Source organism: Cynoglossus semilaevis, chromosome 17 (assembly GCF_000523025.1).
Source record: "Cynoglossus semilaevis isolate Cse_v1.0 chromosome 17, Cse_v1.0, whole genome shotgun sequence".
Lineage (NCBI taxonomy): Eukaryota > Metazoa > Chordata > Actinopteri > Pleuronectiformes > Cynoglossidae > Cynoglossus > Cynoglossus semilaevis.
In genome coordinates, this window is record NC_024323.1 from 8,948,832 (window position 1) to 8,975,713 (window position 26,882).

Consider the following 26,882-nt stretch of genomic DNA (forward strand, 5'->3'; position numbering starts at 1 on the left):
CAAAGTTAAGTAAAAGAGCTGCTGCAGACCAGGACTTCACAGTCCAACAACCCAAGCAGAGAGACTGGCTGTAGATACAATAACCTCTGAGGACGAGAACTTTCATAGCTGCTACATAAATGTGTTCCCTTTGTTTTTACCCAGTGGCTTTAACAAGTCACAATTATATCTGGTTTTATTTTCACTTTATTTTAAAAAGGGCATCTAAAGGGACCATCTGTTGTCTATGTCTACAACAAACCCTTTTTTCCACATTTCATCCAAGATGCTTTACTATGTGTTTAGGCTGTTAATAACATAGTAACATTTAAGGGAAACAGTGTCAGTGTTGCTGATGTCTGAGGGCAAAATAAACAAATAGCATGTATATGCACTGAATTCTAACATAGTTGGAAATGATATAAGCTCAGCCTTTTCTTTATTCCCTAAATGGAACTCCCAAGTGTTGAATAAAGTTATGTCTATCAATGCATTGCAATATAATTTAACCTGTCTTGAGCATGTATCCATTCAGGGATGCCTAAACACTGAAAAACAACGTGTGGATTCAGTTTTCACTCTTCACTCAAAGACAAATGGATAGTAGTTGCGACTAAACTAGTGTAGACTAACACTTGTTGACAAGTGGCCTCGATCTAAGGTCTATTTTAAACTCTTGACTTTTGGAAATAATGGGTAACAATCAAACCACAGAGATGGGGTCAGCCACGCATTTGTATGCCTCTACGAAAGAATAAAGCATCTATCCAACCATCAACCCATCTCCAAAGACCCTCACTCAGAAATGTGGTCAACTGTAATACAGAAAGTCCATGAAACTTTAGCTACGACTCTACACGTCAACACAAATCTCTACAAGACACTCCGCGTTACTGTTATTTCTTCCTAAAATCACAATCCCTTTACAATAGCAGGTTGGTTAAAAACCCAATTACGTGTTAAATATTTTTGATTTATTTATTTAAAGTAAGTTAGCGGGCTAACATTAGCAGAAGGCTTAGTTCGAGTGGCTGACGATTGCTGCGATGATACTGCTAGCTCAGCTCAGTTTCCACTGATAAATCAGAGTAACAGAAATTACTGAATGTGTTGAATATGAAAAAAGATGCGAAACTACCGTATATGTAGTGCGGGTTTGAAAGGTAACTTACCTATACACTGGCCCACAGGAGTGCTGTACGGATTGCCAAGTAAAAACTCCATCTTGACAACAAACAATCCGCTCAGGAGGAATGACAGGGAGACTCAGGCCCGGGGGCGGTCCTCGCACAACTCCGCCTGTAACCGAATTCTATTGGTTGAAAACACACCAATAGCGAAATACTAATGGCTACAAGTAATGTCAGTCACACTATCAACTGAAGCTGCGTTCACATAACTTTTTTACTTGTGGAATTAACAGCTTTCCGGGGTTTGTTTAAATCTGGTATTTATACGAGAGTTATTCAGAGAAAACTCTCTATTTTATAAGAATATAAACTAATGAAACCACAAGAGAAAGTATTATAAGTATGTTTTAATATATTATTTACAACGCTTTGGTCTTATATAGACAGAAAACAACATTACGATCAAAAGTAACTTGATTTGAAAGAAATGTATCTGTCTTATCCTGTTTTATTGTTATTATTAATTTGTCTCTTTGCAGCTGCTGTGTTTTTGTCCTTCATCTTCACTAAGTTGTTAAACATATTTATAATTATCGTGTTAAAATGATTTTAAAATAGTTAGATTGATGTTTAAAGGAAAGTAAGTTTCAACTTAAATAAAAATCAAATCATAAGTCTGTTAATTGCTGGCGAGTATTATATTTTACAATAATAGTATGTCTATTTGGATATTAGGAGTTTATTAGGGACAAAGTTACAAGGCAATCATTGAATCGGTTAAAACCAAGTGGTTGCCAGGCAACGTTGTGTCAACATCACCTTACTGCGTCGTGTCGCGTTGGGAAAACAGCAGCACATCTGCTTTACGGTCGTATTAATTGTATTATGTTTGGTTTTATATCCTATTGTCTTATCTTCGCTAACTTTGATATTTAATGAATTTGTCTTATCTTCGCTAACTTTGATATTTAATTAATTTGTATTTTACTCACGTCTCACTCTGTTGAATTTTTGCATTGAGCAGAGGATATAACCACACACCAGCATCATGAGTGGGCACTTTGAGGATTCTGAGCCTGTGCTGATGAATGATGAGATTTTGCGAAAAGCAATTGATGAGCAAACTTCTCAAGATCAGACAGAGAGAACTGCAAAAGCAGGGGGGTTACCATTTAATGAAGTCTACAAAATACGTCTGGAATACAAAAGTAAGAGGAGAAACTTTTGCCCCTGGTTTACACAACTCATTTGGCTTTTGAATTATCTTCTGGTATATAAGTGTAAAAATGCATCCGCCCGTAGACATTCTTATGATTAGCCACTTGAAGGATCTCACATCTTTGACGAGGCTAGATCTGAACAACAACATGATCGAGAGAATTGAAGGTGTGGACCATTTGCGGAATCTGACTTGGCTGAGTAAGATGAAGCGTTGTGTTTATATTTATTTATCATGGTTGAACTTTGATGACAGACTTATGATGATAATGCTTTTGCTGATTCTGTTCTAGATCTTTCCTTTAACAGGATAAAGAAAATTGAAGGTCTTGACTCTCTGACGAAGCTGGAACTGTTGAATTTGACTGACAACAAAATCTCTGCCATTGAAAACATGGACAGTCTGCAGAAACTTACTAATTTTGGCATTGCAAACAACCTCATCCCACAGTTAGAAAATGTACAAATAAATAAATACATCTGTAGTTTTTAAATTTTACAACCCTATACCATATACACTGATGTTGATTAAATTTCACAGGTTATCTATCTTAGGAAACTTAAGAATTTGCTGACCCTTAACCTTTATGGAAACCCCATCTCTGAGGAGAAAGACTACACATTGTTCATTGCTGCACACTTTCCACACTTGATGCACTTAGACTACAGACTACTGGACGACACAACAGTAAGTAAAGTGGATTTTACTTTGCCCTGTTTACAATGTTACAATTTTTCTATGTTTTGTTGTATAAAATATATCCCATGTGTTTATGTGCAGAAAAATGAAGCATCAATGAAATACCATTGTGTTATTGAGGAAATGAGGCTTGAAGAGCAGCAGAAACAACAGAAAGAGGATGCTGAGAAAAGCCTTGAAGCTGAACTCCAGTTACACAAAGTTATTCAAAAATCTGGTTTGATTATGCAGTTGTTGTTTATTTGCTTGTTTTGCATAAAACTTACACAGTTATTGTCTACCATTTTTGCAGGATGCATTTGTGGAGTTCCTCAATGGATCTCAACTTTTTCAAAGCATGATCAAAGAAGATCCTGAGGCTGACACTCTACAGTGTGTGACAGGAGTAGCTCATCTGCTTCACACATATCCCTTTACTTCTTCTTCTTATTGAGTGTGTTACTGACATATGATTTTGCAAAAATATCCCTTGACCTTACACTTACATTTGAGGAGCAAATGGTGGAACTCTGCATGCAGTTATTTCAAACAGGCCTGGCTGAGCATCAACAACGAGAGGCAGAGGTCAACTTATTCCTCAGTGCTCAGACGCAGGCTGTGACTGAGTACCAGCAGAAGGCGTCACAGACATTAATGGAATTTGAAAGTAAACACAAAAAGGTCAGCTTAGACAAGCACACTCTCTCAATACATTCAATTTGCTACAGCTGATTTAAAACTTTATTTCCTCACACTTTCTATAGAATATATCGAAGTTACAGCAAGTATCAGACCCTGACTCACTGCAGATCAAGATCAGCTGCCACAGTGATGAAATTAATCAGCTGTGTAACACCCTCATGTCAATGGAGTTTCAGCTGGTCAGTCAGCTGGAGGTATGTGTGTGTGTTTGGACCTGGGATTAAAGGTTAACATTGGATTCTTAAATAAGCTATGGTTTTTAACACTTAAAATGTGTTTATTTCACTACAGGAAACCATAAAAAAGTTGGAAATCAGTATTTCAGAAATGGTTGGGAATTTCACTGAATTTGTTCAAGGGATATATCCTTTTGTGGACATTTTGCTTTAAATTTTCACATATCTTGGGAGTAAAAAGGTAAATGGCTGTTTTAATTTTTTTGTTTCAACCTAAAATACTATTACAAGTAAAAAGAAGTAAAATTATTTCTGACTTAACATAATCACACATTTGCACAACTTCGAGAGATGGAGGATAACTATTATCGAAAAGTGAAAGACATTGCTGCGGAAACTTTGAAGAAAGTAGCGACAGAAGGCCAACACGAGAATATTCCAAAGGAAGTTAGAAGAGTAAGTCTTAGTCTTTCAGATTTCTGAGTTTTGTATTTAATATATTAAGTGAATAATTTGTAAATAAAAGTTAGGTAATAAAAAGAAACATATCTGCTAAGACTTAAGACTAAGACTTCAGATCAGTTTGAAGGTAATAAGGTCAGAACTAAGGGCAGGTTAAATTATGTTCAACAAAGGAATATAGACGACTATACAATATAATGGGGAAGCTGAATAATCAGGTGACACAAAGGCAAGTTCTGTCACCTGTGTCAGAGCCTCTGCTGTTTCTTCTCAGCTGTTTACAGACAAAGACGCAGTGATGGATGCACTGGCCACTGCCCACGATAACCATCTGCAGAAGATAAATGACAGAGAGACTCAGTTGGTGACGCGTGTTGATGCCTGGAGAGTGGGCCTCATTAAGGAGGTACTGAGCTAAAATAACCTCCAAGAACCGCAGCTTATGCCCTGTGGGAAAGACTATCCTCTCCTCCCGACTAACAGTCCTGAAATGTTTGGTTGTCTGCTTTATGGATTATTACAGATTCAAGACAAAGAACTCCAGCGGAACCGCACCTGCGTCTTAGACATCCACAAATACACAGACTATTCACAGGATCAGCTGGAGGAGTTTCTGTACAGTGAACTATGAAATTTCCTTCCAGAACATTCTATCATCTTGTTTTTTTAATTGCCTTATAAGCGATAAATGGTCTAAAAATGTTTTGAACTGTCTATTTAGCTCGCTTTCACCAACTGTGAAAAACAATTTTGTAAATCAAAGGAGGTAAGAGGATTATATTAAAAATATATACAGTATAAACGATATATAATCTTTTTTGTCACGTTTGCATACCACTATGATTAAAAGAAAACATTTAAGAAACCTTTTGGAAATGTGTCTAAAAACGTGTATTTCTATGAATGTATAGGAAAGGTCAGTGTTGCCTAGGGCTCAACAAAGATTTAAAACACAGTGATACAAATGAGATAAACGCCAGTTGTGCCAGAGTGCTTTAAAAACTGAAACAAAATGTATTCAAATTAATTCACAATAATCGGTTTAAAAAAAGAATTCTTCATTATAGTTATAGTATGACACAAAAAACGAATAACGTTTTTCTTCTTTAGAGTCGAAACCAAAGTAGACCGGAGGGGGGCAGTAACAAACCTCTCTCGCTGTTAGGCCTCTTCGACGACAATAGAAGAAAAGTAGAGGCTCCCGTTTTTAGCCAATAAACGTCATGGAAGTTGTATCGTCCAATGAGACGCCGCTTCTTCAGAAGCCAGTCCAGGGCCGGTTCCCTGAACTGAGCCAAGTCCTGGTACTCCTGGGTTTATGGACCACTGACAGACCGTCCTCTGTCAGTCACCTTATACACTTCAGTTCTTTAGCTCCGGCCTCCTCTGTCTCCACATTCATGACGGTTGCGTCCTGTGATTCAGCAGTACTCGTCATGCCGGTCCGAACAGAGTGCTGTACCACCACCGTCCCGGCCTCTTCATCCTCGACCTCGCTTATTCCTCCTGCCCCCATCAATACCCACCAGCCCGGGGTGGCTACCTCTCTACTGTACGGAGGCTCCCAGTTTCGCGGTTACCAGAAAAGCAAAGGGAACGCCTACGATGTTGAGGTTGTTTTACAGGTAAAAAATATGCAAAAGTAGTTTTGTTGTAGCCCAATTTGTTTGATTTATTTATCTAATTTGTTTTTATTAAATCATTAGTTTTATACGACAAAATAACACAAAGTAGTTTGCTAACTGCTAATTGTACACTATAATGCTTTACGTTACATTTAAAGTGTTAGTGTTGTGTTTTCTGTTCTGTTCATTTTTGTTCTATGTTCCCTGAATATGCAGCATGTGACGTTGGAGGACTCTTACTTGTGTGGATACCTAAAGATAAAGGGACTGACTGAGGTGAGATCTGGGTCAGATGTTGCAAGTTTGAACTTTGAACAAGTGTAAACTGGTGTGTGTGTGTGTATTTGTGTGTGTGCCCGCACAACTACATTCTGAGGTGAGGCAAAACTGGTTTTCTCCTGCTACAGTCTTGCTTAGCCTAAAGTAAGGTGAAAATGGTGAAATATTAGGTTTGTTTGTGTGTGAACAGTGGTGTTCTGCTAAAAAACAAGTGTGTCATTACATTATGCAACACACAGAAAACAGGAGGTCAGCAGAAGTTTGCTGGGGTACACTATGACCGGAGTGAATGAAAGATGAGAACTCTGTGTCCTGAAGGCTCTGTTCACACTTCTCTAAAATTAGAGACTTAAAGACTATAGACATGAAGTTTGTTTACGCTAATTTACCTTATTGCACCATCCACACGGCTCTGAAAATATAACATAAAATCACTGGATTTTTTACAGTGATGGCAGAGCCTATTATGAATGAAGTTTTTGATGAAGTCACACTCACTTGTCACTAAAGTATTTTGTTTCCTTTGTCCCCCCCCCCGTGTGACAGGAATATCCCACGCTGACGACATTCTTTGCTGGAGAAATTATCAGCCGTAAAAGACCTTTTTTAACACGAAAGTGGGACGCTGATGAGGACGTGGACAGGAAGCACTGGGTAGGTTGTGTCGATTACCGTTGTTTTTGTAGCAGATTTGATTTGAGTTGAAATGAGTTTGAAGTCTTATAGGACCCATAGGACAGGATGCCTTATGATCATCAGACAGAAAATCTTTAGTGGTTTTTCTTTCTCTTTGTGCAAAGTGTTCTGATGTTACATTGATGTGGACACAGAGCTCACTGCCTGCACATTCAGCAAAGCAAACAAAATAGCGCAGTGTCAGCACGTTTTCATCACTTTAATTGTTATTGACTGCTTTAGATGATAGCATCTGGTCAAACATTGCTGCTAATTTATAGCTTTGTAATAATTACTTAAATGCCCCACATGTCTTTACTTGCAGTAGTACTAATATACAAGTATCACATTCAACTTTGACCAGTATCTATAAACCCTCACACCATCACATACACACCAGAGGTTTCAGCATAATCTGAAAAAAACTGACCAAATGAACCTTCTCTCTTAATGTGTTAGCATTGGTGTTTATGTTTTTAACGTCTTCTTCATCAGGGCAAGTTCAAGCCTTTCTACAAATATGCCAAAAGTTTCAACACAGACGACTTTGATTACGAAGCACTCGAGAACAGCGATTACATCTTCATGAGGTGGAAGGTCAGATAATGATCAAAGACAGTCAACATCTCTCTCTCTCTCATCTGTTAGCTCACACCTGTAACCTTCTCCTTTTCTCCTCACACAGGAGCAGTTTTTAGTTCCTGACCACACCATTAAAGACATCAGCGGCGCTTCCTTCGCAGGTTTCTATTATATCTGCTTTCAGAAATCCACAGCGACAATAGAAGGTTACTATTACCACAGGAGTTCTGAATGGTAATTGTCCTTCCTTTTTTGGAGCTCAGCAATTTATAAATGAAGTGATTTTTAGATTTTTACACTAATATTGGTTATTTGTTACATTTGCAGGTACCAGTCGCTCATCCTTAACCACGTCCCAGAGCACAGTATCCCCATTTATGAATTTCGGTGACACGGAAACACCGAGCGCTGAGTAAATAAGGAACAGATGATGCTGCTCTGGGCTGAGGTGGAACATGAATGACTGAACCCTTCAATGACAAGTTTTTTAGGGGCAGTGACATGGATTTCCTTATTGTAGGAAAATAGACATGGAGACAAGGGTGAAGGAAGGATGGGAGAGAGAGAGGCAGAAGTGAGGGTTAAGGTTAAGGTTGAACTTTATTGTTCCTGCGCTGGGGGAATTGTTGAACAGGTCAGGAAGACAGTTGCAGAACTGCTTTCATTCTCAAATCTGTTTTTATTTTACCCTCGTGCGGCTCATTTGACTGGCCTCTCAGAAGGTCCGTCACCCTGTAGTTGAACATCTAAAGTCTTCCCTCTGTGGGAACACGCCGATCATGGTCTGGTCTTTTAGGCAAGACTTGGAGTTAAAGCAGTTTTGTTTGTCAAATCCTTATTTATTTTCTTATTTCATCATCACAATCATGACTTACGCTGGGTTTGGTGAAGGGGGTAATACTTGACAGGTTGACAGAGGAAAAGGTCATTAAATATATATATTTTTTCTACCTGGTTACCTGGTTAAGATTCTCATAACCAATCTTTTTTTTTCACATTCAAAATATAAAAAGTATCCCCACGTGGACACCAAAGCTCAATCAATGTAAACGGTTTTATTTTCCACTTTTTAACAATAAGTTAAAAATACCTCAATAAAATAAAAGACCAACGTCTGACATATAAAAGTGCTGCTCCGCTCATCAACATTTTAAAACATGTCCTGTCACAGTGTTGGTCACAGAAAAGCTCACAGAGGAAATTAATTGTCTGGATTTCTGGTCACAGAAAAGCTCACAGAGGAAATGAATTGTCTGGATTTCTCTGTCTATTACATTTTTATAGTTTCCCCTTGTTTACCACGACAAATAATATTCTCAATAACAGCCTGTATGGCAGGAGAAGAGTTTAGTTTAAAGAAATAAGATGAGAAAGAATAAAATCTTAGTTTGATGCTGTTTGAGGAAAAATGCCTTAACATTTTAAATTAGTATATTTTTGGGTTTCCTTTTTGTCCACGATGGCATCCTTAATTTATTTGATGGGCTGCATAAGTGTTTGCGGTCTTAGAGGAAATGTGCAAACAGGCCAAAGTTGTAGGAGATTAGTTTTAATTTACTGAAAAGTGTCAATGATCTGCAGACACAGTGCCTGTGCTCTGGTCGCTGCTTTGTTGCTTGTCATCTTTCAGCTGGTTTGGTGGCCTGATGCATGACACGCTGACTTGTTGCTTCCCATCACACTGTACCTTCCGCGAGGATTGTTAAAGTTTGCCTGCCTTTTTAAAAGTGTGACTGGTAAAGAAATCAAAATGTGCAATGTACTAATCATGTTTATTCGTGAGGGTCTCTGTAAGTCTGAACAGAGTGAGCGGTGTATGATACATGTGCTATAAATGTGTTGAATGAGGAGAAATAAACGGAATCGTTTGTATGATAATTCCACTTGTTCTTGTTTTTTTAAATTACCACTAGATGCCAGCAATGGGCCGCTAAAAACACTTCCTGCTCTTAAAAAATATATAAAAATAAAAGCCAAAACAACGTACCTGTTGATTAGTATGTATTAAACACACAATATTATGTGGTTAGATTAAAATACTGCATTGTAGTTTCACCTTTAAATCTGCGTATTAACATAAACCAAATCGCACAAAATGTGAAAAATTACTAGCCTATTTGTAAATATTTACAGTAGCATCATTGGATGATGTGAACTAATGTAACAATGTCATGAATAATTATTATATAATATAGTCTAATTTAATATTACTCATGACATCAGCTCCTCAGTGTAAACCTTGATTTAGACCTGACAAAAAATATTTGTTCCAGGAACTGCAGTGAAAAGTATTATCAAGAATTTCATCAGAATGAAAAATTACTTCCTTTAATTATTTCCTTGTGCGATATCAATAAAGTTCAACCTTAACCTTAAAACATAAATAATTACAAGCTGAAAAGCAAACCTTTACAACATAGAGCAGTGGTTCCAAAAGTAGGGGGCAGACCACCCTTAACAACAATTTTTTTTTATTACAAAATAGCCGCTTGACAACAACCCGCATTTCCTTTGAGCCCGACTCACATCAACATTCATCAGAACTGACACCCACACATGCACCCTGGATATGAGTCAGATCATTCATTCTGTGATTCATATTTGCCAACATTTCAAGCTCAGATGTAACAGTTTTTCCTGTGAAAGGAAAGGAATGTTGATAATGGGGAAAAACTTCCTTATGTTTCCATGACAATACAGACTAGTGTGTGTTAAAGCACAGAGCCTCTGTGTCGCGTCGAGCTTCGGGAATTTGTCTATCAACAAATCTTAAGCTTGATTGGTAAGTTTTCCATTTCCAGGGCCCGCTGAGACAATTGGACTTTCTGTTCAATAGAGCCACAGTTTTCTTCACGAAAATGGAAATATGCAGCAAAATACATTAGCGTTATTGTTGTTTTGTTCAGACAGGTTATTTAACAAACAACATCAAAATATAAATAAAACCATCTGACTCCTGCTCTTTATGACATATGTATTAGGTTAAGACATCACAGTTTGACTTTGACTAATGTAAATCATACTTTAGTGAGAGGAAACGTGATCCTTTAGGGGTGTGCTTAGTATGTCACCAGGCAGGTATTGGTGTTTGAGCAACACTGTGTTTCCCTGTTCTTTTTTTGTCTACCTGTGTCACCTAGCCATGCCCCTCGACCTCATGCAGTGGATATAAATGTGTGGCCAGAGTCGGACCAGACTGAGACAAGTTCCTACTGCAGCACATGGTCATGGGGAGCCAGCGATATCCAATCAGTGTGCGTTTAACCGGAGTCATGCACAAGGCGAAGAGCAAAGTGAGCAGACGGAGGCATTTCTCCTCATCACAGATGAGATCGGAAAAAAAGAAATATATATTTTTGACCACGTCTGTATTTTTCTCCTTTTCCCAGATGTTCATCACCTCAGTGCTGTGGTCAGATCAGGACGACATCATTGTTTACAGAACCTTAAAGGAGTTCCAGAAACTACACGTGAGTATAAAAACTCTTCTTTATACAACATCTGAGGAAAACCATGAAGAAATGTGTGATTACTTCATGTGAGAATAAAGTAATGTGAGAAAGAAGTCAAAGGTTTACTGAAAATTGCAGGAATAAGCTGGTAGAACAAAAACAAAATTAGTAATATTAAAAGAAAGAACTTGAAGAAATCGTCTGGGAAATGTATGTTTATGGTCTAAGACACTGCTGTTTATTCTCTAAATATTTAAACTTTATTCTCATAAATGTACACCTTTATATTCTTATAAACCTATGGCTTTTTTTTTTCTTGTAATATCACAGCACTAAAAAAAGAGTTTTGCCTCAACGTGGCCGTAATAGTTTGTCTTGATTTCTGGAATTTCAGAAACAACTGAAGAAAACATTTCCAGCAGCGAGTAAGCTAAAAAAATCTGACAGAATCATACCTAAACTTCAAGGTAGGTGTGTGAACACAGTCTGACCACAGTGTGGTGACATTCGTCTTAATCGTCTACTTAATTTGCCTGTCCTGATGCCCACAGTCAGGAAAGTAAAACGGGGCGGACGCAAGAAGGGGCACAAAAAGTCACTGCTGCGTCTCAAGATGCTGCAAAAATACTGCAATAAACTTCTGAGCTGTGACATCCAGGTCCTTCGGTCTGCAGACCTGGTCCAGTTCTTCCAACCCACGGACCAGGACCTGCTGCCAGACTTCTCCAAAAACAGGTACTGGACCGTAGGCAGGTTTGTCAGTCACGGTGGCTTTAACTAATACACGGCCATGGAAGTTATGGAGACCCAATAACACAACGCTATTGTTTTTAGCATCATAGTCATGATCTCAGAAGACGATGTCAGCAAAGGCACGGGTCACACCAATGGGGGCAACATAACCAGCCCGTTTGTCACCGAGACGTACAGATGTGTGGCTGCGTACGAGACCAAAGACATCAAGAACAAACCCTTTAAAGTGGCAAAGGACGAAAAAATGGACGTGCTCATCAAAGACAAAGGAGGTGAGCAGAGCAGCGTCCAAGCAGAGATGACCGTCCATGTCTGCAGGGTAGTGTTTGATGTGGTCTGTGTTGGTTCAGGGTGGTGGCTGGTGGAGAAGGAAGACAAACGGATGGCTTGGTTCCCTGCTCCTTATCTGGAGAAACTGGATGAGGAGGAGGAGGATGATGAAGATGGAATTCTTGACAGAGGTGCATGTCGGACACTTGTCCACTTGTATGATGATAAAGACGGAGGACTTGACACTAACGTAACATCCTTCACCCCCCCAGGAACACTGTTCACTGCCATCAGGAACTACACCTCCACCAAGGAGGACGAGATTAGTGTGAACATGGGCGGCACCGTGGAGGTCCTGCAGAAGTCCTCCAACGGCTGGTGGTTCATCAGGTGCATGTTATTACCATATTTGTTCAAGGAAAAGAAATGTTTGAATTCACACCACTAGGGGGAAAGAAGTGGAAATGCAGTGACACACCCTCAACTCTTAGCCACAGATATAGTTATTAATTAAAGAGCCAGTATGAAAACCACGAGCTGGTCAGAAGACAAAAGAATAGGTGTGTTTTATTTAGTAAAAATACCAAAGGTCAGTGTTACTGTACCGCTGTATCTTGTGAATTCAATCAGAAGTAGTATGTTGATCCCAATGAAATTGTTGAAAATGTTTATATCAACGTTTTTTTTAAATCTTACAGGTACAATGGTAAAGCTGGTTATGTCCCCAGCATGTACCTCAAGCCCTACAACCCACCTCAAATCCGCACCATATTCCACCACAGTCGACCAGCCTCCTCTCTGTTTCCTGCCCCCCCCTCCATGTCCCACCAGCTCAGTCACTCTCAGGGAAACCTCCTCCAACTTCCATCTTCATCTTCACCCCTGCTGCATCCAAACACAAAGCTGATGTCACGCTCCCTTGATGTTCTCACTGTGCAAACTCCCGTTCTGCCGGTGCACAGCACCTCTGCTACAACCACACCGACGCCTCCGACACACATCCGCCACCCACCCACCATCATGGTGGAGGGGGATGAAGAGGAGCACCAAAATGACCACATCATCAGGTCAGAGAGCCAGGCCAGCTCGCTGACCAGCAGCAGTGAGTTCAGCCTCAGCGACGACCTCAGTTCCTCCACAGCCAGCTCAACATTCAACCTGAACCGCAGCACCAACCATGAACTCCTGCGCCTCAGCCGCACACCTCCACCAACATCACACAACAGTCTCAGCCCAAACAACGGCACCATGGGAAACATGGTCCACGGCACGTCTGATCCCGGTCTGTTCCAGAGGCCCACATCCCCCAGGGTGCCGCCCAGGCCTCAGACTGAGGAGATCCTGCGTCGCTGCACAACAGTCACCCGTAAGAACATAATGAGGGACACACCGTGTCCGACACCACCTGAGGTGATGAGCCAGTGAAGCTGTGATGGAGTGAAATAGGAGAAAAATCAAAACCAGACTGGAAACAAAGAGAAGGAAGTAGTCTAAAAAAACATGTTTTAGAATATTTTCCCTCAACATTTTATACAGAAATGATCCCATTGTCACCAGCTGATATTACAAGTTTGGTTTGTTATGACAAAACAGTGAGGAAATGGATGTAGATTCCTAGTGAATAGGGAGAACTGTCTGGTTAGAACCTACTTTATTAGATTAGAAGAAACAACATATTTATCTTCAAATGATGAAACTGGGCCACTGTGACATCGTAATAATTTAAATTATAACAAGTATCATCAAAAATGTGTCAGATTTCCAAACCTCATCTCTTTCTGTCTGGAGTAAGGGGATTGTTTTCCATATTGGAAACCACCGTTGTGCCTTATATGCATTTTTCCTGCGAGTAGTGAATTTTCTTTGCCATAAATATATACAAAAGTATAATCACCTGTTTAATGTTTCGTTTGCACAACTTCGTATTTTTGTGAAAAATCAACTCAAGACTCAAATACAGGACAAAAAATAAAATTCCCACCACACAAAAACCAAAGACTTAATTTAAAACAAACTTATTTTTTATTATAAGAATTTTTTTTTATCACAATACAGATTTATTGAGATAAAAGGAGCGAGTCCTAGCTCTTTGTTTTTTCTTTTCTCAGTCCTTCCTCGTCCTTTCTTTCTTCATGTCCATCGCTCCAGGTCTTAATCAGAAAACATGGAAATCTCTAGTTTTCAGATTCAGTAATGAGTTCACTAAGTCTTCAGCTTGTTGATCTTGGTCAGCTGCTCACAGTCTGACACTCAGGAGCAGCAGAAAGTGGGAGACTTTTCACACTTTTCCTCACTGTGATGTCATCGACTTCAGACTGAGGAAAAGTGTCCTCGTCCTCCTCACTCTCTGAGTTGTGGTTGCCATTGGCTGAAACTCCGTTCCCATTTTCTATCCTTTCCTGGTTTGTGGAGGCTTTGTTTGTGGCGCTGACCTCGCCATCCTTGTCATCCTCATCTTCAATGATGTCATCGTCATCATCTTCAAGGCAGTTTGGATCTTCGTCCTGCCCGCTGTCATTCCCAGCATCTCCACCGTCTTTACCTTGTCCTTCCTTGTCGATGACAAAGAAAGGTTGGTTTTGTCCAAGAGGAGTGGTGTCCATGTCTTCATCCTGTCCCAAACTAGGGAGCGGAATGTGGGGAATATTTACTCAGATGTCAAATAAATGTGATATTTTCATTTATACCTTCCTGATTTTTCCCTTAAAAAACAGCTAAAGGAACAATGAAAAAGAAACATTAAAATGTGTCATTTTTTAGGTCAATATAAGAGTAAACTAATTCAAATACAAATTACAGTCATGCCACGCTGCCCGACTCTGCAACCACTGCTTGCAGTGACTGTATGGATGTCCTTTCGTCTTCTACAGTCTATGAGCTCTTGTGGCTCTCACTCACCTGGCTGGTGCTCCGGCCACTCTCATCTTCTGCCACATGTAGTTCAGGAACATGGACGCCTGCAGCAAATGTCCAATCCTCTGCATGTGCCTCTCTGTAGAGAGAGAGACAGAGAAAAGAAGAAGAAAAGAGTGACTCGCTGGAGCTTGTACTACAGTAGTGCATTTCCTGACTTGGAATTAGGTAATGAAACTAGTCACAGAAGACCTGTTGTTTTTTTTTTCCTTCTATTGTCTTTGTAACACTGTTTAAGAAAGCAAAGAGACACGTTTAAATCAGTTTACGTGGGAAGGCAAACAATGGGCTGTGACTATCAACCATCCATCATGTCTGTTCTCACACGGAATGTTGCTGCTGTCACGGTACACCTGTGGATTTTCTCCTCATTGTTTCTTAGCCGTGAAGGGTAAACAGAACAAAACCCTGGTCTGACCTGTATATGGAATGAGGCCCTCCAGGTGTGTTCGTGCTCCCTGGTACTGCAGCAGCTCCTCGGGTGGCAGGTGGGTGAGGAGGACATGGAGGACGGCCTGGGCATCCAGACAGTTTCTGGCGTTGGTGTTCCACACCGCGCAGAAACGTATGAGAGACTCTGACAAAGTGAAGACGAGGCAGAGTTTAGAGTCGGGGCAGCGGCCGGGGTTGAGGGGGGTGAAGTGAGACAACATATTTTTAACAATAAGTCAAACCACCTATCCGTTACATTGGTGGTACCCAAAGCGTGGGACGGACCCTCCCAAGAGGACACACTGATGTTGCCATGGGGCAAATATTTTCTATATTTGTCTCTAAGTCACATTATTGCACTCTATTTTTTTAAATCTATTTTGTTTGTTGAATTGAGAATAGCAGCTGGAAGAAGTTACAGTGTCTTAAATCCAGCTGTAATTTGTCTACACGAGGGCAGGACAATGGTCCAATAGACAAAAAGGAGGCACTGCAGAAAAAGTTTGGGAACCGATGTGTTACATCATCATTTTTTAATAGATGAATTTGACACTAAACATATGTTTATGTCCAAAAAAGTTACATTGAGGGCAACTGGACGAAGTCGTTTCACCTCTCCTCCAAGAGGCTTCTTCTGTTCTGACTGACTAATGGGAAATTCTGGTATGTAGCCACAAACGGGCTGCATACCTGTAACACGTGTTGTTGCAGAAAGGGGGGCATGGAGGTGTGGTGAAACTCACCCCATTCTAAGGAGGGCGGAATGTAAAGTTACAGGGTTAGATGTGTGAATGGGGAATTTCCCAGTAGTTAGTCAGGACTGAAGAGGCCTCTTGGATGAGAGGTGAAACGTCTAAAAAAAAAAAAAAAAGTTGCCCTCGATGTAACTACTTTTGGATTAAATGACCTGGATGGCTGAGAACCTACACAAATGTTTATGTCATGACTTTTTAAAATATGTAAACATTAAACTTTTACTGATAGTAAAGTCAATGCATCCTGTTACCTTTTTGGTCCACTCGAAGTTTAAGTAGTGTCTTCTCCAGCAGTTCATGTCTGTCCTCGCCTTGACGTATGGCTAAACAAACAGAGAACAGGTCAGAGACAAAAGACACAGACAGACACATGACAGATACAAGAAAACAACCGAAGAGTTCCCGTTGACCTTTAGTGTAGACTATGTAACATTGAGTTTTATTTAAAACAACAGCATGCATGTGGAACTCTGGTTGGTCACATAAAATGAGGTAGCGGACCCGATTTGGCACACGGGCCTTGAGTTTCATATGCCCTCGTCTTCTGGAGCGATAACAGACTGTATGCTGGAATGAAACCAGCATCACTGCTGGAAAATACCTTTGATGACAGTGAGCACAGTGTGAGGTTGGTCCAGTGAGATGGCCAGACCCAGGGCCTTCAGATACTTCTTCTCATGGAGCAGGTTGGATAACTGCTGCTGCCTTCACATACAGAGAACACACTCAGACATGGAATTGAACTAAGAAGCAGCGACGACAAAGAGGCCATCAATGCATCCAGACCTACAATTACGTTTATCATTTTTTGGTGTTATTATTATAATAGCAACACACGCACACACAAACAAGTCAGTTCTGACCTGTTACCCTGTGGGCTCGAGAAAATGAGAGTCACTTACTTCAGGATCTGATCTTCCTGTTTGGCCTGCTCTTCTTCTATTTCCACTTCAGTGACATCCTAACAGTGAACACAGGACAAGACGTTTTGTGACAAACAAAATGTTTCAGCTCTTTACAGAGTTTTACAATGCACGGATAACAGCTGAACAAATCCACAGGGTCTTTGTTGACGCATTCCAGCCTGGCCGTATTGTTCTTCTCTGAGACTCTTGTCTTGTTTAATGCCTTCTGAAAAAGTGATTCAATATGCAGAATTGTTTCTCGCTAACTTAGGAAATCCATGTTCTTCAGCGTCTCCACTTTAATATTCTAACAAATCCAAAGATAGATATACTTTAGACTGGGAAATTACAGATTTCCGTCTGTCAGTCGAAGCCCACTTACCACCCACACAGTGATGTTGGAGTCCGCTGAGCCCGTCACCATCTTGTCGTCTTTGCCGCTGCCGTGGAGACCCCACACTTTGTCCTGATGGGCGTCCAGCGTCTTCACACATTCATTGGTCTTAATGGTCCAGAGCTTCACCAGACCGTCTGAGCCACTGGGAGGAAATGCTTTTTTTAATTTTAAGAAGTTCCCTCAGGGGATCAATAAAGTAATTTCTGAGTTTGCATTGCATCATTAACGTAGACAGCCTAATATCTGTAGTATGTTAAAGTTTTGTTCGTGGCAGACGTTCTTACCTGGTGAGCAGCTGAGTGCCTCGACTCACAAAAATGACTTTCAAAACTGATGCATCGTGTCCTTCGAATGTCTGGAAATAGAATTAGTAGACGAACACAAAAAAACACCATCAGAAAATAATAAGAAAATTAAAATACCAAAGGACAAATTACAGAATTTTATAGACATGTCATTACAGATATTTCATAAGGAGAAACGTTGTTCACCTTAAGGCAGCTGAAGTCCTGCAGGCTCCACAGCTTGGTGGTGCCGTCTGCGGAGGACGTGGCCAGCACTTGGTCAACGGGAGAGAAACAGACGGCCCACACTCCACGGCGGTGGCCACGGAATACGCCCAGCAAACCCAGGTTTCCTTCTCTGGTCAGTGACCACAGCTTGGCGGTGCGGTCCTGGGAGCCCGAAGCCAGAAGTTTGTCATTGGGCGACACAGCGACGCTGTTGATGTCCTGGATGACAAGGCAGAAAATAATGAGGAAAAATGTTAGTCACAAAATGAAGCAGTTGCCAGATCTAAAAATAAAACCTGGAAACTGAAGGGTTGTGTACCTTATCATGAGCCTTCTCTGTGCAGCGAGCAGTCAGCTGATGAACATCAGTGTCTGGTCCTGTCAAGTCTGCTGGCAGGTCCCACACTTTCACTGTGCAGTCCTGACTGCCAGACACTACAAACGACGCCTTCAGCCTAAAACAACAAAATCACAGATTGAAGAAATGTTTTTAACAACTTGTGGGCCCAAACCTTAACTGGTGAGAGGTGTGACTTTACCTGGAGCAGGTGATGGAGCCCACAGCATTAGTGTGGCTGGAACCATGGGCCACACATCGCACCTGACCACTGTCACTGTCCATCTGCCACACACGCACCGACCTGTCCTATAAACACACACAAATGCAACATTTTTTTTTTTCATTTAGCTCTGAGCTTCTTAATCATTCATTGGAATTGATTGTCTGCTCCTCGTCTTCTCTGCTCATGGACGATGAAGACTTTGTCTCACCTTTGCACAGCTGGCAAACATGCAGCCTTTTTTGAACACGTCCAGTGAGAGAACGGTGTCTGTGGACGATTCAAAGATAAAGTTACAGACGATCAAAATCAGGACAGGACAGGACCAGCTCAACAGGAAAACATTCAACAACAAATGCAACATAGATGTTCTTTTTTTTAAAACTTTTTTTTGTTGATGCAATTAAAAATATACAAATAACAGTATTAATTATTACTTGATGAAGTAGAATAACTGAAACAAATCTGCTTTTTCCTTACATTGATTAATTCAAGATTAAAAAAAAAATTAAATTTTGCAGAAAAAAAAAAAGGAAGTCCAAGACTGTAAGACCATTAAGAAAAAATGTTTTTATGAATGAGTTTGAATGTATGTTTTTTTCCCCTTTTACTTCAGATAAATGAAAACGCTGAGGATTCACAGGTGGCCCTCCTCAAACGTGTGCTGCCCCCTGCTGGCGACTGACCTGAGTGTCCGTACAGGATCTGGCAGGTGTTGGTGAGCAGCTCAAACACTTTAAGTTGGCAGCTGTTAGTGGCCACCACGATGTGACTGTCGCCTTTACCCACGAACTTGACATCGAGCACTTCATCGCTGTAGCCCACAAACTGAAAGAAGGAGTAAAAGTGTTCATTGGCAACAGCGAAACCATAGTAACAAAGTCTGAAAAATTATTGTTTCAACATGTGGCTCTCTGACCGGATAATTCACTTACTACCATTCACCATTCTGTGAATACGTTGTACTGAAGCCTCTTATTGAGTATACATTTGGCGTATTTTAAAATAGAACAAGATCAAAAAGACAGGCTAATGATGGAAAGTTCATTAAAAACACAGTAAGATGTTTTTAGTCTCTCTACTTAAACAAATGTGGCTCAACCTGCTCAAAAGAAGCTCCGCTGAGCATCAGACATCAGACGAAGAAAAACATTAAAGACAGTCAAAAGGGTATGTTTGACAACATTTTTTGTCAAAATGTTCTACCACACTGTAGTTGTACAGTCTGTGCAACAACTAAATGGTCACTGAATCTCAGGTAACTGCATTATAGAGACCTGAAAATCTGTAAATGGCTGTCTTTTAAATTGAATAAAGTGTTTTAGTCTCAATAACAGTCATGAAATTTTAATATTTAAGTAAACAGTATTAAAATATAAAAGTACATCATCTAAACGAACTACTGTATATAATACTTAATATGGTGACGTTAACATTCTACATAAGCCCACCTGCTGCAGTGTGGTGAGTGCAGGCAGCTGATAGAGCAGTATGTTGTGTTCAGCGGTGACCGTGGCCAGTCTGCAGGACTTTGGTAACTGAAGAAGGAACGTTAGACTGCGTGGGTCGGCGTCTCTTTCTTCCTCCTCCTCAGATACAGAGGTGGGGGAGGACAGAAGTGATTGGATGTAGACACAGCGTGCAGTGGTGGCCTCCCACACCCTCAACACACCTATGGACAAAAGGTGGAAAAAAAAGTTAGTGAAAAGAACACTGTTTTCATTTTCAAAATCGTGATTTAAAAAATAAACCTTTGCTGCCGGCTGTGATAAAATGCAGGTCTTTGCTTTTTACTCCAATTTGAGAGTAGTCTTGGTCATTGGGAAGCAGCACGACGCCCTCTACAGCCTGGAGACAGGAAAAAGTTTCCTCACTTGAAGAAACACCTTTGAAAGTTTTTCTATTTTGTTCTGGTGAGACAGAACCATTCTTTGACACTCACCTCATACACTGGTATCGTCCTCTTGACGGTCTGAGTCTCCAGATCCCACACCGTGCAGATTTTATCTCTGCCTGAGCTACAAGCAAAGGTCGGCAAAGCAGCAGATGAAGAAATATCCCTCTTGAATTATTCAGTTTTTGATTTTGACAAACAGACACACTGTTCTCATATTTGTAAGGGCAGCACTTTACCTGACCATGGTGCCACCATCGGGGCTGAAGCAGAGAGAAGTGACTGCACTGAAGTGACTCTGCAGCACACACACACACTGACTGGTGCGCAGATCCCACAGCCGAATGCCACAGTCCAAAGAGGAGGAGAACAGCTGCAGTCGGTTGATGTCTGGGTGAAACTGGACGAGGCTGCAGAGACAGACAAAAAGAAATCCAATCGTTTTCAGTTGTAATTCAATCATTTCTCATCCATCTATAACCAACCAGTATGACTAACGACAGCTGTGGATTTAAAGACGTGAGGACTTACTGCACAACACCAGAAGATCCTTTCAGGTTATGTGTGCAGTACTGCTTCACTACATCCCAAATCTTTATGGTCCCATCACAGCCACCTACAGGACAGTGAGAGAATGATCATTTTAATCAGTAAAACCAACTTCCAGCATGTGCATTTATCAGTGGTTTTTTGGTGATCAGAACTCACCTGTGGCCAAAAGCGTGGTGGTGGAGTCAAAGGTCATACTGGCTACAGGCACAGTGTGAATGGCCTTCCATGACCGGACACACTGAGCTTGTTTCCAGTCCCACTGCTTCAGCAGCAGAGCTCTGCTGGCTGTTACCAGCAGCTGAGGCGGGACAGATTGCAAATATATTTATAGTTGGTATTTCGAGCAAAAAGATTATTTAAATTCAAACGCTGACAAGTGACTGAGACATTTACCTCATCATCATTGCTGAGAGCAAAACATGTGATGTCCTCTTGATCGTCCTGAATTAACAAAATAAACAGACAAGGTCTCAGTTTTATCCAACAAAGCGGAGAGAAGGAGAAGAAGCAATTGATAAAAACAGTAATTAAGAGAACTATGTCATTTGTGATGGCCCTGTAGGGATTATTTGCACCTCTGTGTGGTAATTACACAGAGGTACAATTAGTTAATTGGATAATTAATTATCTCACTGTCCCATATACAGGTAATGAACTTAACATGAAACTCCTAAAAACTCAAACAAAACAAGGTGGAAAAATCTACATATCAAATACAGAAAAAGGCTAAGCACCCACGGAGTACTCACATGCTCGATAGAGTGAACAATCTTTCCTGTGCTGATCTCCAGAATGTTGACACGAGAACCACACGTGCAGAAAATGTAATTCTCATCATTGCTGATCTAAAAGATTAAGACGGAGACACGAAGTAGTCCAATATTAACGCTGGTGTTTATGTATGTAAACACAGGTCCACAATGACATCTGCTATGTTAGGATTTTGGGCCCATGTCTGATTCTAGTTAGCGACAGTCAAAAAAATGCAACATTGTCAGATCGTAAACATGTTCAATTTTATCTCAGGAGTTTAGACGTTTTAAATGTAGACAATTCATGAACTCTTCGCGGTAAATTCAGTAACGCCTCTGAACAGAGTACATATCCCACCTGCACTTTTCCTCCTTTGTAAAACGGTTCAATTTTACTGGAGACAGCATAACTGTAAAACAAATTAGGCAGAAAGGTGAGTGTTTGCCTGACACAGTAGCTTAGCTTATGTTAGCAAAACTAATGTAATGTTTTCAGTCTGAACCAGCGGTGACAAAAACTCACTTTGTTTTGAACTGAAGATTTGCGGTTGCCATCTTTCATGAGAAAAACAACGAGAAAAATTTAATTTAATTTTTCGTCAGCTGTGGTGAGAAAAATACTTTATTTTCTATTCACACGCTGTCTGCATCAAACACATCCATCCCGCATGTTGATAGTCCGAGTCGCACTCATTGTACGTCATCAGAACGCACTGAGCTTTGATTGGCCAAAAGGTTTAACAGTTGTTCTGGCGCAATACATATAAAAGAGTTCGTTATTGACATAGAATTTGCAAAAAACATTGATACAAAATGTCGAAAAGGTAATTAATACGTTTTAACAGACTAAAACTGTTCTTGTTAACTAGTTTCTCATAACTGAGTTCTTTTAAATATTGTTCACACACTGACAACAATAGAGTCACCTGAAGCCATTCAGGTTAAAAGTCACCAGTTGACATGTGAAAGCACAGCCTCGATGCTAGAACAACAGGGAAGTATCTCCTTGTTTTATGTAATACACACAACTAACACATGCTCCCTGATTGGTCAGGAATGTTCATGTGTGTGTTGCTCTGATAACACAGACAAGGATCTGCGGTTCAATCCCATACCACACCTAACCCACAGCCCATTAATACTGAGTGTTTCTCTAAATAAGGTAACATCAACGCAGGCTACTGTTAAATAAAGGGAAGCATTGAAAAAAGATATCAACATATGGGATGACATCTATGGGTAAAGTAAAAGGAGTTCATCAAAATGGAAACACAGTGAGAAGAACTGTCTATTATGGTGAGTAGAAAAGAGATTTTTTTGATACAAAATGTTGATGTTCATGAGAGTGCAACTGGTTCTTGATGGTTCATAATTCTAAGAGTTAGTCATTTGTCAGCTATGTTGAATTCTGAGAAGATGAAAAGTTGGAATTGATATTTGTTCTTTTCCACTATTCAAATGTTCCTTAAAAAATATGATTTATAACTTTGAATATAATTTCATCATCAGTTAATGCTGAAAATACATGGTCAGCTACTAGATAAATTAGGAACTTTTTAAAATTTAGATTACCATAAGCTTGTGAGCTAGTCTGTTTATTTTCTTTTGTGGTATAAACATGTTCACACAGCCCGCCTGTTGGCCTGGTTAGTCTCTTCGTTTACACTCAAATCTGTACAGAACATGATAGATACAACAAAATGCTCAATTACAAATACATGTGGTAATGTGTGTGTAAACCACCACTAGGCAAGCCCAGAGCTGGCAACACAGAGCGGAGGCTACGATGTGGAGCTATTTGTGGACCCTCCAGACTATGAGCTGATCTGCTCTATATGCCAGGGGGTCCTCAGGTGCCCAGTTAGAACTGCCTGCCACCACATCTTCTGCAAGAAATGCATCTTACAGTGGCTGAAAAGGTACTAAGCACAGAACAGGGCAAAAGCAATTCACAACAATATTACAGAATTTTACAGCAATCTATTTGTGTTATTGTTCGATTCATGTGAAAAGACTGCACTAAATATAATTTACCTCCTCTGAAGACAGGAGACCTGCCCCTGCTGCAGGAAGCCTGTCAACCACAATCTGATCTTCATCATATTTAAGCTGAAGAAATCTATTGGACGCCTAAAAATAAAGGTGCGTAACATTCAATAGTCAAACAGTAAAAGTTGGGCGTATCAAGTATTAAAATGATAAGAAGTATATATTGTTCAAGCTTTTTTTACTTTTATGGGACTGTAGTTTTAAAACATTACTACTGCAGCCATACAGTCATATATTCTATTTGGTTTCTGTGTTTTACAGTGTAAGAATGAGATCTGTGGTTGCACAGACACCTTCCCCCTCTCAGAGCAGTTCAGCCACAGTCTGTGCTGTCAGTTTGAGCTCATCCAGTGTCCAAATCAGGGCTGCAGGGCCCAACTTCTACGCAGAGACCTGGACACCCACACCCGTCTCTGTGAGCACTGGCGTCAGCCCTGCCGCATGGGCTGTGGGACGATACTATCCCACAGCACAGAGGCTCAGCACAACTGCTATCAGCAGCTAAAGCAGGAGTACGAAGCCAGACAGAGGAACCACAGGGCCATTGCCACTGCTTTGCAGAGGAAGATGAAGAGGATGCAGAGCACGATGGCACACGTGAAGAGGCAGATTGGGCTGATCTGTGAGAGTCTGGACGTGATAGACGGTCTGCAAGAGGCAGAAGAGAGCAGTGGTTGCTCGAGTGGATCTTCAAGTGTTGTGTTGTGACTATAAATAATTTAAAGGAGTGGATTTGTTATAGGTTTTTGTTGTACTTAATCACAATTTATATTATATACAATAAAATTAAGTTTTCATTGCTATACTGCCATCTTCTAACCATCTAACTTTGGAAAAATAATAGTACAATTATAATTATATCATATGTGTTGTAATACAGAAAAATACCTTGTTTTGGGATAACAATAATAATAATAATTACCCAAATCTACCACTAGAGGGCAGAAGTTATTGAAAGAAATCTCGCGATAACGCTTCCCAATAAATTCAAACGGAACTTGGAGTTCGGCCTTCTTCCTGTTAAACGATCACGTAAGTGCCATACACTCGCTCATGCTCATTTGACAATCTGTCTAGATCTTCTTCATCCTTTGGTTAAACATAGCCTCTTCATCTTAACAAATACATAATAACCGCGCTGTATTTAGGCTGTATTAAAGTTGTTGCTAAAGCGTCAGGAAATATAAGATATTTATTCATTTTGTAACGAAGGGTGTGAGGGACCTGAACCGTTTCCAATATGGCGGCGTATTTGTTACTTCAATTTAAATACACCGCTTTCAATACAAGTAAGCTGAATTATTAAGGGCGTATATTTTGTTCCTCAGCAAATGGCGGACGACGCCGGTGGTAGAGGAGGTTTTCGCGGAGGTTTCGGCGCTGGTGGCCGTGGTGGTCGCGGCCGTGGACGCGGCAGAGGCCGTGGCAGGGGCCGCGGTGCTCGTGGCGGCAAGTCCGAGGATAAGGAAGTAAGAGATCGATACAACCTGATTTTAATTTTATAGCAGTAGTTTTGGTTATAATATATGCTATTAAGACCACTATTTAACTGCGCCGTTAACTCGCAGTGGGTGCCGGTCACCAAACTGGGCCGCCTGGTTAAGGACATGAAGATCAAGTCACTGGAGGAGATCTACCTGTATTCTCTGCCCATTAAGGTAAGCGGGATGAACTGATATCACACTTTATCTAAAACCCCATTTAAAAACACTTTTCAAGTGTTGTTGCATATTATCGTTAATGTCAAGCTAAGTCCTGAGGCAAATGTCCAAGATCCTGTCTGACGTTTTGTGCCTATTAATGTGCTATTAGCATGTTTACTTTTTATCCATAAAACTGTTTTTTGACTTACATTTACACTTGAATTTTATTATTTTAATATAATTGTTTTTGTATGGCTGCATCTGCATACAGGAGTCTGAGATCATTGATTTCTTCCTGGGTTCCAGTCTGAAAGATGAGGTACTCAAGATCATGCCTGTTCAGAAGCAGACAAGGGCCGGTCAGCGCACCAGGTTCAAGGTGAATCTCGCTCTTACTTAATGGTCACTTGCTCTTATTTAGTGTCTGTTCAATAATACGTTTTGAAAATTGACACAAACGCTCTCCTTATTTTTAGGCTTTTGTTGCCATTGGTGACTACAACGGTCACGTGGGTCTGGGAGTGAAGTGCTCCAAAGAGGTGGCCACTGCCATTCGTGGAGCCATCATCCTGGCCAAACTCTCAATTGTCCCTGTCAGGAGGGGTTATTGGGGTAATAAGATTGGCAAGCCCCACACCGTACCCTGCAAGGTGACGGGTCGTTGTGGCTCTGTCCTGGTGCGTCTGATCCCTGCCCCTCGTGGTACTGGAATCGTGTCGGCTCCTGTGCCCAAGAAGCTGCTCATGATGGCTGGTATCGACGACTGTTACACCTCTGCTAGGGGCTGCACTGCCACCCTCGGCAACTTTGGTAAATGTTCTCAATTTAATTTCCTTCGAGCATGCCTGTTTTTTCTCCTCGCTCTGCCCAACTTCACCTGTCGTGGTGTAGTTGACGTTATCAGGAGAGAAAGAAACGAGTGTTGTAATGCACGGCAGAAAGACTTGTGATGTAGTCTCCTCTGTTCCCTTTCTGATGCTCTACATTCAATCCACCCTCCACATAAACAATGAAACTACACTGAACATTCTAGTGTTCTAATTACATTTATTTGTTTACAGCTAAGGCCACTTTTGATGCCATCTCCAAGACTTACAGCTACCTGACCCCAGATCTCTGGAAGGAGACCGTCTTCACCAAGTCTCCTTACCAGGTACAAAATCAAACTTGAAGTCTTGATGTGTTCTGAAGTATAAATATAAATCTGTTTTAAAACCTGCCTTTAATTTGTTTTCTCCAGGAGTTCACTGACCATCTGGCCAAGACTCACACCAGAGTGTCTGTGCAGAGACAGAATGTCCAGGCTCCCGCCTCCTAAACTTTTTGTACAAAGAATTGTTGAATAAACATTCTGAAACAACAATGCTATGTGGTTTTTGTTTTTTTACATTATATAAAAGAACTGGTGAATTAGGAGGATAAATGGTTAATGGGTGATTAAATTAGAAACAGTGACATTGATTATACGAGTAAGTCATAATTTCTAATGGTAGTAATGTAAAGTGCTGACTTCTGAATTAAACTGTTCAACTGCAG

The 26,882-nt window shown here is 40.6% G+C and overlaps 7 protein-coding genes across 13 annotated transcripts in view; 5 read left to right on the forward strand and 2 right to left on the reverse strand.

The window, feature by feature from the left end:
• tom1l2a (target of myb1 like 2 membrane trafficking protein a) overlaps positions 1–1,264 on the reverse strand; it is a 14,867-nt gene extending 13,603 nt beyond the window's left edge. For all 3 annotated transcript variants that reach the window (XM_008329934.3, XM_025064782.1, XM_008329932.3), the window contains exon 1: positions 1,152–1,264. In XM_008329934.3, coding sequence (XP_008328156.1) covers positions 1,152–1,203 — 52 coding nt within the window. In that variant the 5' untranslated portion in view covers positions 1,204–1,264. The remainder of the gene's footprint in view (positions 1–1,151) is intronic.
• Positions 1,265–1,887: 623 nt separating this feature from the next.
• Positions 1,888–5,233, forward strand: drc3 (dynein regulatory complex subunit 3). 2 transcript variants are annotated; one of them, XM_008329931.3, is made up of 13 exons: positions 1,888–1,977; positions 2,134–2,317; positions 2,412–2,528; positions 2,621–2,787; positions 2,869–3,015; positions 3,109–3,228; positions 3,320–3,432; positions 3,513–3,687; positions 3,771–3,902; positions 4,000–4,070; positions 4,217–4,340; positions 4,621–4,752; positions 4,870–5,233. In XM_008329931.3, the coding sequence occupies exons 2-13, from the start codon at positions 2,158–2,160 to the stop codon at positions 4,975–4,977; spliced, it is 1,566 nt and encodes a 521-aa protein (XP_008328153.1). In that variant the 5' UTR covers positions 1,888–1,977; positions 2,134–2,157; the 3' UTR covers positions 4,978–5,233. The 2 variants fall into 2 exon arrangements, with proteins under 2 accessions (XP_008328153.1, XP_024920551.1); XM_025064783.1 differs by lacking the exon at positions 1,888–1,977 and having other exon boundaries at positions 2,057–2,317.
• A 343-nt stretch (positions 5,234–5,576) lies between these two features.
• gid4 (GID complex subunit 4 homolog) lies at positions 5,577–8,580 on the forward strand. Its single transcript, XM_008329930.3, has 6 exons — positions 5,577–5,971; positions 6,188–6,247; positions 6,797–6,904; positions 7,421–7,522; positions 7,611–7,741; positions 7,835–8,580. The coding sequence occupies exons 1-6, from the start codon at positions 5,747–5,749 to the stop codon at positions 7,896–7,898; spliced, it is 690 nt and encodes a 229-aa protein (XP_008328152.1). The 5' UTR covers positions 5,577–5,746; the 3' UTR covers positions 7,899–8,580.
• Positions 8,581–10,464: 1,884 nt separating this feature from the next.
• On the forward strand, positions 10,465–13,876 carry noxo1a (NADPH oxidase organizer 1a). 4 transcript variants are annotated; one of them, XM_008329929.3, is made up of 8 exons: positions 10,465–10,800; positions 10,897–10,977; positions 11,354–11,426; positions 11,511–11,694; positions 11,794–11,984; positions 12,063–12,173; positions 12,255–12,372; positions 12,681–13,876. In XM_008329929.3, exons 1-8 carry the CDS (start codon positions 10,729–10,731, stop codon positions 13,405–13,407), a joined length of 1,557 nt encoding a protein of 518 aa, XP_008328151.1. In that variant the 5' UTR covers positions 10,465–10,728; the 3' UTR covers positions 13,408–13,876. The 4 variants fall into 4 exon arrangements, with proteins under 4 accessions (XP_008328151.1, XP_024920549.1, XP_024920548.1 ...); XM_025064781.1 differs by having other exon boundaries at positions 11,794–12,173; XM_025064780.1 differs by having other exon boundaries at positions 12,063–12,372.
• A 109-nt stretch (positions 13,877–13,985) lies between these two features.
• tbl3 (transducin beta like 3) lies at positions 13,986–22,355 on the reverse strand. The gene is made up of 23 exons (XM_008329928.3): positions 22,178–22,355; positions 22,013–22,064; positions 21,652–21,747; positions 21,296–21,343; positions 21,059–21,200; positions 20,882–20,966; positions 20,590–20,760; positions 20,399–20,474; positions 20,208–20,304; positions 19,908–20,128; positions 19,143–19,284; positions 18,668–18,726; positions 18,436–18,542; positions 18,216–18,351; positions 17,876–18,115; positions 17,669–17,739; positions 17,370–17,526; positions 16,985–17,043; positions 16,684–16,787; positions 16,334–16,405; positions 15,314–15,472; positions 14,881–14,974; positions 13,986–14,604 (listed from the first exon to the last, which is right to left on the reverse strand). Exons 1-23 carry the CDS (start codon positions 22,207–22,209, stop codon positions 14,211–14,213), a joined length of 2,814 nt encoding a protein of 937 aa, XP_008328150.1. The 5' UTR covers positions 22,210–22,355; the 3' UTR covers positions 13,986–14,210.
• Positions 22,356–22,798: 443 nt separating this feature from the next.
• Positions 22,799–24,559, forward strand: rnf151 (ring finger protein 151). The gene is made up of 4 exons (XM_025064788.1): positions 22,799–22,950; positions 23,404–23,573; positions 23,700–23,796; positions 23,965–24,559. Exons 1-4 carry the CDS (start codon positions 22,948–22,950, stop codon positions 24,409–24,411), a joined length of 717 nt encoding a protein of 238 aa, XP_024920556.1. The 5' UTR covers positions 22,799–22,947; the 3' UTR covers positions 24,412–24,559.
• A 76-nt stretch (positions 24,560–24,635) lies between these two features.
• Positions 24,636–26,709, forward strand: rps2 (ribosomal protein S2). Its single transcript, XM_008329924.3, has 7 exons — positions 24,636–24,735; positions 25,032–25,172; positions 25,272–25,361; positions 25,618–25,725; positions 25,823–26,156; positions 26,408–26,499; positions 26,587–26,709. The coding sequence occupies exons 2-7, from the start codon at positions 25,035–25,037 to the stop codon at positions 26,662–26,664; spliced, it is 840 nt and encodes a 279-aa protein (XP_008328146.1). The 5' UTR covers positions 24,636–24,735; positions 25,032–25,034; the 3' UTR covers positions 26,665–26,709.
• Positions 26,710–26,882: the final 173 nt, after the last annotated feature.

Coding starts and splice junctions, on each gene's coding strand:
- drc3 (XM_008329931.3), top strand. CDS start 2,158: ATGAGTGGGCACTTTGAGGATTCTGAGCCTGTGCTGATGAATGATGAG. Junction 3,016..3,108: donor GACTACTGGACGACACAACA/GTAAGTAAAGTG, acceptor GTTTATGTGCAG/AAAAATGAAGCATCAATGAA. Junction 3,903..3,999: donor AGCTGGTCAGTCAGCTGGAG/GTATGTGTGTGT, acceptor ATTTCACTACAG/GAAACCATAAAAAAGTTGGA.
- gid4 (XM_008329930.3), top strand. CDS start 5,747: ATGACGGTTGCGTCCTGTGATTCAGCAGTACTCGTCATGCCGGTCCGA. Junction 5,972..6,187: donor ATGTTGAGGTTGTTTTACAG/GTAAAAAATATG, acceptor CTGAATATGCAG/CATGTGACGTTGGAGGACTC. Junction 6,905..7,420: donor ACGTGGACAGGAAGCACTGG/GTAGGTTGTGTC, acceptor CTTCTTCATCAG/GGCAAGTTCAAGCCTTTCTA.
- noxo1a (XM_025064779.1), top strand. CDS start 10,729: ATGGTCATGGGGAGCCAGCGATATCCAATCAGTGTGCGTTTAACCGGA. Junction 11,427..11,510: donor AATCATACCTAAACTTCAAG/GTAGGTGTGTGA, acceptor TGATGCCCACAG/TCAGGAAAGTAAAACGGGGC. Junction 11,695..11,793: donor CCAGACTTCTCCAAAAACAG/GTACTGGACCGT, acceptor TATTGTTTTTAG/CATCATAGTCATGATCTCAG.
- tbl3 (XM_008329928.3), bottom strand. CDS start 22,209: ATGGCAACCGCAAATCTTCAGTTCAAAACAAA. Junction 20,761..20,881: donor GGATCTTCTGGTGTTGTGCA/GTAAGTCCTCAC, acceptor CTGTCTCTGCAG/CCTCGTCCAGTTTCACCCAG. Junction 18,116..18,215: donor CAGAGAAGGCTCATGATAAG/GTACACAACCCT, acceptor CTTGTCATCCAG/GACATCAACAGCGTCGCTGT.
- rnf151 (XM_025064788.1), top strand. Junction 23,574..23,699: donor ATCTTACAGTGGCTGAAAAG/GTACTAAGCACA, acceptor CCTCCTCTGAAG/ACAGGAGACCTGCCCCTGCT. Junction 23,797..23,964: donor TTGGACGCCTAAAAATAAAG/GTGCGTAACATT, acceptor TGTGTTTTACAG/TGTAAGAATGAGATCTGTGG.
- rps2 (XM_008329924.3), top strand. CDS start 25,035: ATGGCGGACGACGCCGGTGGTAGAGGAGGTTTTCGCGGAGGTTTCGGC. Junction 25,173..25,271: donor GCAAGTCCGAGGATAAGGAA/GTAAGAGATCGA, acceptor GTTAACTCGCAG/TGGGTGCCGGTCACCAAACT. Junction 26,157..26,407: donor TGCCACCCTCGGCAACTTTG/GTAAATGTTCTC, acceptor ATTTGTTTACAG/CTAAGGCCACTTTTGATGCC.